The 12,543-nt window shown below is 32.5% G+C and overlaps 2 protein-coding genes across 3 annotated transcripts; one reads left to right on the top strand and one right to left on the bottom strand.

Annotated features, from left to right (window-relative positions):
• The first annotated feature begins 1,800 nt into the window (after positions 1 to 1,800).
• Positions 1,801 to 4,804, top strand: LOC113005564 (protein ALP1-like). Its single transcript, XM_039455915.1, has 3 exons — positions 1,801 to 3,659; positions 3,728 to 3,827; positions 4,273 to 4,804. Exons 1-3 carry the CDS (start codon positions 3,250 to 3,252, stop codon positions 4,729 to 4,731), a joined length of 969 nt encoding a protein of 322 aa, XP_039311849.1. The 5' UTR covers positions 1,801 to 3,249; the 3' UTR covers positions 4,732 to 4,804.
• A 202-nt stretch (positions 4,805 to 5,006) lies between these two features.
• LOC113002881 (zinc finger and SCAN domain-containing protein 20) lies at positions 5,007 to 12,543 on the bottom strand. Of its 2 annotated transcripts, none has more exons than XM_039455917.1 (4): positions 11,925 to 12,543; positions 6,206 to 6,397; positions 5,837 to 6,119; positions 5,007 to 5,764 (listed from the first exon to the last, which is right to left on the bottom strand). In XM_039455917.1, exons 1-3 carry the CDS (start codon positions 12,331 to 12,333, stop codon positions 6,103 to 6,105), a joined length of 618 nt encoding a protein of 205 aa, XP_039311851.1. In that variant the 5' UTR covers positions 12,334 to 12,543; the 3' UTR covers positions 5,007 to 5,764; positions 5,837 to 6,102. The 2 variants fall into 2 exon arrangements, with proteins under 2 accessions (XP_039311851.1, XP_039311850.1); XM_039455916.1 differs by having other exon boundaries at positions 5,837 to 6,125; positions 11,925 to 12,538.

Raw genomic sequence — 12,543 nt, 5'->3', positions numbered from 1 at the left:
ATACAGATGGTACGCAGGGGCGGCGCACTCACCGTTACGCGCGGATGTGTCGTGAGGTGCCTGCTGCGCTCAGCTGATACAACACATAAGTCTTTCTCCTCTCTCTCTCTCTCTCTTTCTCTCTCTCTCTCTCTCTGTCACATCACAATGCTAGCTTTAACTTAAAAATGTAATTAATTTTCTTCTTAATTTTAATGATTTTAATAAGAAAAAGAAATTCTTTGTACAGTCGAAGAATCGAACAAAGAATTGCACGAAATCTACAAGAGAGAGAGAGAGAGAGAGAGAGAGAGAGAGAGTGAGAGGAGAGAAAGACTTGTGTGTTGTATCAGCTGAGCGCAGCAGACATCTCACGACATACCCGCGTAACGGTGAGTGCGCCGCCTCTGCGTACCATCTGTATTCGATCCGTGATACGCTAACTTAATCGGCTGATATTTCAAAATCTAAGCGTCTGACAAATCATGCATAATTATATATAATTATACATAATTATATTTATTTTAATATATATTGACATGTTTTGATACATAATTACGTATAATTATATAATTATATAATTAATTATATATAATTATATATAAAAAATTTTGATTGAATTTTTTAACATTTTACCAATTTGCAAATTTATATTATGGGACGGAAGATTATAAACGCTGAAAGCTACATACCTGCTATATTTACGGCTGAATAATTATCATGTGCAAGATTTACATCACATTGGGAAGATAATAAATCTATAGAGTTCTAATAATAGATTATATTTTTTGTAATTTCCAGTAATTCCTTAATTATGTCATATTATCATACTTACTTGGCATATTTAATAATGGAATTGAGTTTGGCCACAGCAATCTTCGTGGATAAATTGATTTAAAATCTTTTTCTGAGAAGTGGTTGTTACACATTCTGTAGTTTTTTCTTATATATAATTCATCTTCTAATAAATCTAAGCAATTTGCTAACTGTACCCATTTCCTAGATCTTTAAAATACTGAAAATATAATAAAGATGTATTAGCTATACATATTATAGCTGTTTAGTCGAAGGGATCAACGTTAATGTCACTCCGTGTTTCCGATTTAAAATAAATTTATTTTCTTAAAGAAAATTATATAAATGTTTATAAAAGTAATTTCGCGTATACGAATTTATCTAGACAACGCCTGGGGGCTGTCGTATGCCCTGAGTCTAGAGCTGAATCGATATGGCAACGCCTAAGGGTCGATCGTACGCCCTGAGCCAAGGATCGGTTTTAACGCACGCACACAGAACAATTTTTGATATGAACCGATCAAGAGATCACGGATCAAGAGAGCTAATCGGTCGATAAACGCTCGCTTATATACCCACGAAGGGCTACAAAATCCCACCACTTCGCTGATAGCGAATCCCTTGGCGAGTCCGTCTGCGTGCCGCGTGATTGGGTGCAACGTCGAGAGACGCAACGTATCGCGTTGCTTCCGTCTCGCCGCGATCCTCCGTGAAGGATCGGCGGCTGTGTGAATGCGTGTGCGCGTGAGTGTATGTGTGTATGTGCGTGTGCCTGACTTGTTTGGACCTGTTTGATCCTGTGCGATCCTATGTCGTGCACGACTTAAAATGTTATGCTACAGAACAATAGCTATTACACTTTTTTTTTAATTAATGTTAGTTAATTTATAACTTACATAAAAGGTTTTTTTGGCAAACTTAGAAATGATAAATTTGAATTATTGAATTTATTAGAATGACAGTTTTTTACAATGCAATATGCACCACAACTCATTTTTTTTATATTTGCAGTATATTGCAAAACGATGATCTACAAAAATTCATTGAACGAGATACATTTGAATATGCATACGAACTCAATGAGCTTCATGGTTGTTTAGCAACCATGTTCTGTGTTAGCAACTCTCTCCTCTTACGTCTCATATCCAAGATGGCCGATTAAATAGTTAACATCTGAAATGTTAGATGACGCACAGTTAAACGGGTCGCAAACTTTCCATTCTTCTTCTCATTATTCTTTGCTATAACATTTATAAGTGTAAACGTTTTGTGTGCTCGATGCAATAGTTTACTTTATGGTTTACTTTGCATCATATTTTTTAACCACACCGGATATAAAATAATTACATATATGTCCGACAGTACCCAGTCTGTATATAAGTGCCCACACAACACGAAGTCGACTATGAGCCGACTTTAAGCTGACTGTAAAAGGCAAGAGTTGACTTTTAAGTCAATCTGTCACTCGACTGTGAGTTGACTGACAGTAGACGAATGTCCCAAAAGTAGTTGACTGTCAGACGACTTTTCAAGTTGACAATAAGTTGACTGTGAGTCGACTATTAGTCACTACAATTTATATAGTCGTATAAAATACGATTAATAAATCAATAATTTAAACGTAATAAATTATAGTTTCCAAAAAAATATTTCTTCCTTTTTGTTCAAAAGGATTAAATAAAGATTAAATTTAAATTAAACATTTATATACAAGATTTAATAACAATACAAATTGTTATTTACACGTAAAAATATAAAATTTTATGTGGAACAGCGAACCACATACACATCACATTTGAAAAATCTAAAGCGAATTTCGTCTCGAAGTTACAACAATTAATTCCCAAAAGTTTTACTGAAGTGCGATTTAGAAAAACAGTTGCGGTGGCGCCTAGATATAGACCTTGTTTACACCGTACGCAATTTTAATACGCGAATCAAATTAATACGCATCAAGTATGAAATCTGCATGTGTTTACACCGAATAATATCAAGTGAATAGTACGAACCATTAAGAATCCAATAAAATACGCATCAAATAATATGATATCTTTCTGCTAACAATTGTTTTAATTCCAATAGAGAGAATAATTTTATATAAAGGTTAAATTGTACAACAATGAATAATATACAAGAGGTTACATCCTTATTTATTGCATTATTTGCAATAAATAGACTTCAACAAGATTGTCGGAAAAAACAATTACGACGATTGTTTTCCCGTAGACGACGTGCATTGAAGGCAACGCTTAAAAGGTTATGTTTTCAAGAAAGAACAGAGTTGTTATTAAGGTGGAAACAAATTAATAGTCTAAAACAAATAGAATTAATTGCAGAAGGTATACGATATCGAAGGATTTGGCAACTTGAGAGAAGTTCAGATTTTTGGAAAAGGATTGTGAATTGTCATTATACTGAAAAAGAATGGATTGAAAGTTTTCGTATTCTAAGGAGAGTTTTATAGAATTATGTGATATGCTCAGAGATGAATTAAAATCAGAACCACAATTTTTAATGCCAAGGGAACCTATATCTGTAGAAAAACAAGTAGCTGTGGCCTTATATAAATTAGCATCTACTGCAGAATATAGAGTTATTGGCAATGCAATGGGAATACATAAATCGTCTGTAAAGAAATGTTTATACAGAGTAATAAAGGCTATCAATAAAGTAATGCTTCAAAATTATATAAATATGCCAAATGAAAATGAAGCCAATTTAATAGCTTCAAATTTTGAAAACAAATGTTTTATTCCACAAATTATTGGTATCGATGGTACGCACATAGAAATTATTTCACCAAAAGAAGGATACAGAGATTTTATAAATAGAAAAGATTGGCCTTCATATAATGTACTTGCAATTGTTGATCAGGTTAACGGAAGGTAATTTTTTATATTTCAAACAATATGTAAAAATCAAATTTTATATTATTTATAAATTTAAATTACAGATTTAGAAATATTGTAATAAAACATCCAGGGAGTTATCACGATGCAGCTGTGTTCAAAGAAAATATGTTATATAAAGATGCTGATACTCTAATACCTAAGGTATCTAGACTTATTTCAAATTTAAAATATTGCATAAACTATTAATTATATTTATTTTTATGTAAAAATATGCATACGTATCTATTTAGTTGACATAATTTGATAACTATTTGATAAATAGTTGTGATAATTTGATAAAAAAATTTTGGGAATATTTTATAAATACAATATAATATTCCTAAAATTTTGCTAATATTTCTATAATATTCCTCTATTGGCGCAAGTTCTTAAACTTATAGATATTATATGGACTGTGTTCTAATATTCACTATTAGTACTAAAAATCTATAGTGTACGTAATGTCAACTATAACTTTTTAGTACTGGTAATGAATATTGAAACACGATCATAGTGAACACCTAATTGTACTGATGGAATAAATATACATGATAAATATACATGTGATCTGAAATTTATTTTCTAAACTTATTTTATAAATGTTCAGAAAACTCGTAACATAAATGGAATGGAAATACCGTTTATAATTGTGGGAGATCCTGCTTACCCACTGTTACCATGGCTCATAAAAGGATTTTCTGGTTCATTATCATCGGAAGAAGAATCTTTCAATGTCTATTTAAATTCTGCTCGAGTATCTATAGAAATGGCGTTTGGTAGACTGAAAGCTAGATGGAGAATTTTACATAAAATTAATTGCGATTACAGTTTTGCACCAGAAATTATTGCAGCTTGTTGTGTATTACACAATTTTGTTGAAAAAAACAAGGATAGGTTTTACATACAATGGTTACAAGAAATTGAACAATTAGAACTTGTAATACCACAACCAAGAACTGCAACGATTACTAGTACAGATTCTATAGATGGTACAAATATTCGGAATCATCTAAAACAATATTTATCCGACAATTTTCCATTAAGAAAAGCCTTAATACGACCATAAAAGTATTTTGCGTTAAAATAATTGCAGTTTGTAGTAATAATAGTAATTAAAATAAAGTTATTGATTTAGAAAATTGAACTTAAATAATATTATATCTTTTATATGTATAATATATATAATATTGATAAATACTTTATCAATATTATATAATCATAGAAGCAAGATTATATAATCAATAAATGATTGTATATAACTTACTTTACTTTCGTATATAATCTACAACCAATAATTCCAGTATATTATAGAACGGATAAGTTACAGAATGGTAGTGGTTCTACATTCAATTTATTACTTTATTAGTTTAATTTTATTAATATGATATATAACAGTCTTATATATATATATATATATCAGTCTCGCATTGCAAATATTTGTCTTACATTTAAATCTTTAATCACATTGAGCATAGAAATATTAAATAAAATATAATCGCAAAATAAAAAATAAAAATTCTAGACTCATAATTAATATAAAAAATAAACTGTTTCATTGCCTTACAAAACATTGCTTTTTATAACAAAATATAAAATTGCGAAACTATAAATAAACTATAGCATAATGTAAAGATCACATTTAAAACTAAACCATTAGACATTGCAAATATTTGTCTTACACTTATATCTTTAATCATATTGAGCATAGAAATATTAAATAAAATATAATCACAAAATAGAAAATAAAAATCTTAGACTTATAATTAATATAAAAAATAAACTGTTTCACTGCCTTACAAAACATTGCTTTTTTATAACGGAATATGGAATTGCAAAATTGTAAATAAACTACAGTATAATGTAAAGATTACATTTAAAACTAAAACATTAGACATAACACATTAAACATTGAGATAAAAATATTAGAAGTATATAGTAACATAAAACTGACTTTTTGGCAATACGTTATATAATTTAAAACATAGTTTAAACTAAAACTTTTTGGATAAATCTTCTTTTGAAGTAGCTTCTGTTTGCATCTTTGTATTTTCTTTTTCTTTTTGGTTTATTTTAAAAGGTGAAAAACCAACATTATTTATCTGAAAAAAATATGTCTTATATTTTTGCTAATAAAACATTATTTAGTAAAAACATTTTATTTCAGAACTTACAGGAATTAATTTTACAGATGAATAATTATTTTGAGGTAATAGAGGCATCTGAGGCTTTAATATTTGTATACTTTGTAAAAAAGTTTGCATAATAAAATTAGTTTGTTCCCGTTGAAAGTTACGTTCCTTCTCCATTTCATGTTGCTCCCATTCTCTTTGCTTATCCATTTCTTGTTGAATTAATTCTTTTTGCCTTTTATCTTGATGCTCTAACATTGAATTCAAGGTAGTATTTTGCAATGTGAACCATTTCTCTGTACAGTTTTCTAAAGCAGTCTTGTAACTTTCTCTTCCGAAAAAGCAAAATAAATATTATTTGTTACACATATAATCTATTATTAAAAATTCAAATAAAAAATATATGTTCACCAGATTTTTGTTTTGTTTTTCTTCTTTTTTTTGCTGGTTCTTCATTTTCTTCAAGATTAACTTCAACTGGCAAAATATTGTCAGTACTATTACTACTGTGAGCCTTATCATTACCATCAGAACTACCATTATTATCAGCACCACCATTATCATTATCAATATTATCATGTTCATTTTCAATTACGTTGCTAACTAAGATTAAAAAATTTTTTTAATTATGACTTAATTTTAATTATGATTGTCTTCATTAATAATTGTACGTTCTAAACAATAATATAAAGAGATAGGTCAATAAACTAACAATTAAAAGGATGAACAATATATCATAATTTCATCACACAATATAGAATTATAATAAAAAGTTGTCTTTACTAAGTTACTTTCAGCCTCATAAGAATAATTTATAAAATATAACCTTGAATATAATATAAATATCAAAATATTGAAAATCGAGTTCTTATATATATATATATATATATATATATATATATATATGTGACGTGGCAGTTTTATTTGCCTCGCCACTTCGTCCTCCGCCTAAGCGTAGCGCGAGGAGGCGCGAACGACCGAGCCGGGCACTCAACGAGAGAGCGAAATCTCCGGCGGGACTGCGTTGCGTGTTATTTTATTTATTCATTCGCGGTTTATTACATGTAACCGCGGGCACCTCGACAAACGCCGCCGAAGGACCAGCAGCGGCGAGGGAGACGGACCGCGACAGGAAAGGGAGAGGGCGATCGTCCAGGGCCGGCGCACAGGAAAACGCCGGAAAGGAGGACGAGACCAGACGTGGCGACAGATAAGCGCCACGCAAAGGAGGCTCGCGAATGGCACGGCTGATGGACAGGCTGGGGCGGACGAACGGCCAGGACGAGGGCCGTCGAATGCCGGCTGTCCATCGAGGAGGGTAGCGGCGAAGAGTCGCCGCTGGAGAAATTCTGCTGCTGTCGTCCGCGAGGACGACAAGAACGACGAGGATGTAGGATGCCGACGGGGACCGCACGACACCTGCGGAGACCCGACACTGCGCTGCCGTGACGTCACGGCTAGATAAGGGCGGCCGCTGATAGGCCGCGCCGCTAGGCGCAAGGATATCGCGCACCCTGTGGGAGGGGTACCCAAGGAACACAACATAGTTAAAATGACGTCATTTTGACGTCAAAATTACATCACAGCAGAAAACATCAATATGATGATTTTTGGTTACAAAATTTGACTATTTGTTGACGTCAAGAGATCGTTTTTGTAACATGGCGATCTAATGGCAAATTTTATTTAATTATAAGAATTTTATTTAATTATAAGAATAAAATTAAAAACATAATAATTCTTCAATAAAATATGTAAAATTTATTGGAATATGTGATATCATTATAATTCATATATGTCTATAAGTACAATAAGTATAATATATATGCTAGCTTTAAATATTAATGGCTCTACAACAGTGTAAAAAAATAATATACTCGCAATTTTTTAAAAATTAAAAAAATTAAAAAATGAAAAATTAAAGAAACTAAAACTATAATATTAATTATTTATCCATACAGCATACATATCCAAAAGACGTTCAAAAGACATTTCGAAGATCTCTAAAAGATATCTTCAGAATGTCCTCTAAACATGTTTTGGATATACATGTTACACTGTGGGTAAATATTAAATAACCAATCGAAATATATCGTAGATTATGCTTGCTTATATATCTATTTTATATAGTTAAATTGCACATTATATAAATTGCTGCGTAAAACAAGTACTAATAATATATATGTATATATATCACATTTTAGCAATATCTATTTTTATGAAACGCATTTACACCACTCGCTGAGCACTTGTGCTAAACCAGCGCTTCACGTAATTTTCGGGTTTATCTAGATCAGCTGTATTACCAAACTTCAGCAAAATAGTGGCTGGAAAGAAACATATTATTCGATCAATTATAAAATATCAATCAATTACAAAAAAATAATTAATAGAAAAAATCACTTTAAAAGACTAATTCAAATAAATAAAGAAAATAAAGAATAATTAGTGTTAATACAGAATAAACAATTTCAAATAAAGTAATATAATTTTATTCAAATTTAGAAGATATTAAAATTTTTGTTAAAGTTAAATGACATATAAAATAAATTATAAATTAAAAATCAAATATAATCTAAAATAATTTTAAAAGTTAATAATTTAAGATAAAATAATTATAAAAGTTAATTATTTAAGTTAATAATTTAATCGGATTATTAAAATTATATCTTGATATATTGTAATAATTTAATAAATGAAAATAGTAACAGAGTGTCTATGTTTCAATCTTGTAAAAAAATTCATTAATTTTTCAAATAATTTTTATATTGTAATGTATTAATAACTGTATCAATTAATTTGTATTCAATTTTTGAAATATACTCAAATTTATAATTAAACTTCTTTTAAACCAAAAATGATTCATAATATACACAATTAACAAACAAGTTAGATTAAATTAAATATTAACTTTATCAATTATTTTCTGTTGCGTAGTATCATAGACGTTTAATAAATAGACTGTGAGTTCCCTACTTCAGCCCTATTAAAAAATATTCTCACTGTAGAAAGAGAATTTTCTCAAACCGTAGTCTCGTTCTTGTTTAATAAATGTAATAAATATACTGAGTAATGAAGTTAAGCATTATGAGCTATGAAAGACATTAGATAGATTGAAAGAAAGTTACAATTCAAAAAATATCTCGTTCCAAAGTGAAGACAACTTCTCAGCGCAGTCTATTATACATATATGCGTAGTATATGAATTATTATATTATATCGCAGAAAAATTAAATTATAAATACAATAGTTTGTCATTACTAACAGAAAAAGCACGAATCTAACTTGTTTGATGATTGTCTAGGTAATGAAATGCATGAATGTATGCTTAAACAAACAAAATTCATATACGTGCATGGTTATACTTACTGGTTTTGCAGTATCCTCCATTTTGAATTATAATATAACAATGCTCCTTTTCTTATATTGGCTATTAAATTATTTCCACGGATTTTGCTAGGAATTTGCTACCACAAGACTTCAAAGATTACAATTTCGCTGCAGTAACAATAATAATTTTATTAATTAAAATTATCTCATTATCAGACACATATATCTTTATAATATATATATATATATATATATATATATATATATATATATATATATAATGTACAATATATCTAATATCTAATATATAATATCCTCTCTCTTTAAGTCTTCTTTAACCTAATTTATGCACGTTTTTTTACACATGACTGATATACATATATATTTTCTATCACATAATGCTAGTGCCAGAATATATATACGTGTATATTCGCGATTCGTGACGATTCGTGATACGTAATTTGTGATAAACTGAACGCAGTTAGTGCGAAAAGAAAATTCATCAATGCACGTGCGAATTTAATTAAAGAATTTTTTCTTTACACTATTCGCTAATTGCATATTTATTACAAATTATGTATCACAAATCGCGAATACGCGTAGTCTGGCGCTAACATAATATATAATCTAAAACCATCACGAATAAAAATGAAAAATACCTTGAAAATAAGACGGAACACGTTGAGTCGGCTGTTGCACGTTATGGGTTATGGTTATGATCTGCACAAAGACTGGCCGGTCCGCGGCTCGACGCCCGACCAATGCGCCCGTCATATGACGTCGCTTGATCAACACGCGGTAAATTCAAATGTGATAACCTTATATCAGTGTATATACACTTTGTATTTTTTATACGGAGTTTTTCTAATAAGCTATATTGTTTGAGAAAGTTTCATTACAAAATTAATTATACATAATACATACCATAAACAGAACTATTATATATACAAAAGTAAAATATACTATATATACTGCATATATAAAAATTATATGCTGAAAAGATTACTACATTGATTTGATGATTTGCAAAAATGGATCGTTATATGATTCCAATGCACTAATAAATTAGTTTTTACAATGTAGTAATCTTTTCAGCATATAATTTTGCGAATATTTGGAGGGCCAAAGCAAGTCATCTTTCCGTCATTAAGTAACATGCGCTGTAATCATTTTTTCGTTATACAGAAAACGCGTGACTATTTTAAATCAAAATAAAATCATTTTGATTTTTTGTTGACTTTAGTGTGTTCTTTGGGTAGCGCTCATCGATCGCGCATCGAACGCGATCCTCTCGGCTTTTGCGTGCGACCCGGCGATCCCTGCGGTGCGAAGCGTGAGCGAGCGTGCGAGATATCGGCTGGAGATATCGGGGGCGGCTATCGTCGAGTGTGCCAGGCCCGGACAAACCCTGCGGATCGAGGAGCGGAGGAAGAACCGTGCTGAAGTCGAGGTGACCCGTCTAACCGCTGTGTGAAGCCACGAGCTGTCGGTGTCGACCGGCTCGCGTTCTGAGGTGGAGCCATTAGGTTAGTGTGCGAGTGCGTCCGCCGCGTGGCGATTGAACGCACCTTGCTTCTTAGTGTTTGGCTGGCTCTCCACCTCAAGCCCGAGACCTCGTCGAGGCACCCAGCTGTCGGCTGCCGCGTGTGTTTGAGCCGTCCCGCCGTAGAAGCTCGCGAACGACCGGCTTCTCGGGAAGCCGCAAAGCCCTCGCGCACGTGCGTGAGTCGTGTTACGGCCGTGATCATACGGCCGTCCGAGATATCGGTGACTTGGTGTATCACGCGTGGTCTATTAATTTTATAATGCGGTTCCGGCGACTGCGTTATCGTCGGCGCGAATCTTTTACTGTACGCACTTCCGTCTCAGAATTGCGTTGCTCGCCTTAGCGGAGGCTCTGCATTCGTATTCTTGCCGCGCCGGTCAGAGCGCGCGTGATTGGCTGCCGCGCTTCGCGCGGGACCAGTCGTCGTGATCGGCGCGTGTAGCGTAATTACGGTCTGAGTTGAAATAATTCCCGCGTCTGGATTATTAATTCCTTGGGTTAACGCCTTATCGCTGTGTCTTTCTTTCGTACGTTAACCGCTTTTCTTTTTTTCTCTTATTTTATTGTATGCTGTTTCTATTATCTGCAATATATGTGATCTCTGTCTGTTACATCGGCCTGACGTTATTTAGTTTCTCGCCTACCCGTCGTCTCCCGTAAGAGAGCCGCTTCGTCCCTGTCTCCGCTACCCCGTCCCTCTACCGGTTAGAGGAGCTAGCTGGCCGCGTGAGAGCGACGATTTCGCGTTTCGGCATGACGTATTCTCGCGTGTTGTGAATCCGTGTTTAGAGTGGAAAAGTGAACCCGGAGACGCGACCGGTATCATCGCGTCTGGCGCCCAATCTTGCGATTTGGTGCGAGCGTTTGGTGTTGCTCGGTTCGCTCGTCGCTCCCGCGAGTGTTTCGCGAGTTATCCCGTTGTTTGATCGCGTACTTCGCCGTTGCTCTCCGGCGTCAGGAAAAGTACGTGACAATATATATATAATTGCAATATTAGTGAAATGTTTTATTTAATGATGTCATACCTTGAAACAATTTGATAATGTTGTGATCCTTAAAATTAAAATCAAATCTTTTTTTTAGATTTTAAATTAGGAACATACATGTGTGGCAACTATGTATATAACATATTGTTAAATCCTTTCAATTATTTATTTATTGACCTATCTCTCTGTACCACTTCTTAATTAAATTTATAATAATTAGATTTTAATAAATATCTATATATTATTTACTATTACCATTATTACTTACTATTATCATTAATGTTGGAAATAGCAGTATCGATTCCTGAATTACATGAGCTTGCTGCTGCATTTGGTCTGCAGCCATATAATATTTCCATTTCATCATAGAATGGACAACGTGTAGTTGCAGCTCCACTAACATTATTATCTCTTTTGCATTTAAAGTATGCAAGTTTTAAATTTTTTAATTTTAGCTTCATCTGCTCTGCAGTTTTATTGTAACCTCTTTGTTCCATTTCTGGAACAAGTAGCCGGAAAATTTCAACATGTTTATGTCTTTTTCCATTCATTATTGATAATATTTGTTTTTCCGTGCATAATTCTAAAAAAACACGCGTCTCCTCTTCTCCCCAATTTAGTCCTTTTTTACACATTATGTTAATTATCGCAGATTTATTCTCACAAGACGAAGACATTATTAACTATTAACTGAATAAAACTTGAGAAAACCTAAATCGCCTATTACTTAATACGGAAATGTTTACACCGTTACATGTGTGCTGAAAGTGCGTACTATTTTGATACGATACGTCTGTTTGATTCGTATCGTACCAGACTATACGTCCTCGTTTACACCATCGAATTAAATTAATTTAGTACGAATATAGTACTTAGTACGCGTATCA

This window comes from Solenopsis invicta, chromosome 12 (assembly GCF_016802725.1).
Source record: "Solenopsis invicta isolate M01_SB chromosome 12, UNIL_Sinv_3.0, whole genome shotgun sequence".
Taxonomy (NCBI): domain Eukaryota; kingdom Metazoa; phylum Arthropoda; class Insecta; order Hymenoptera; family Formicidae; genus Solenopsis; species Solenopsis invicta.
Note: the sequence above shows the minus strand (reverse complement) of the source record. Positions and strands in the feature narration are given on the sequence as shown.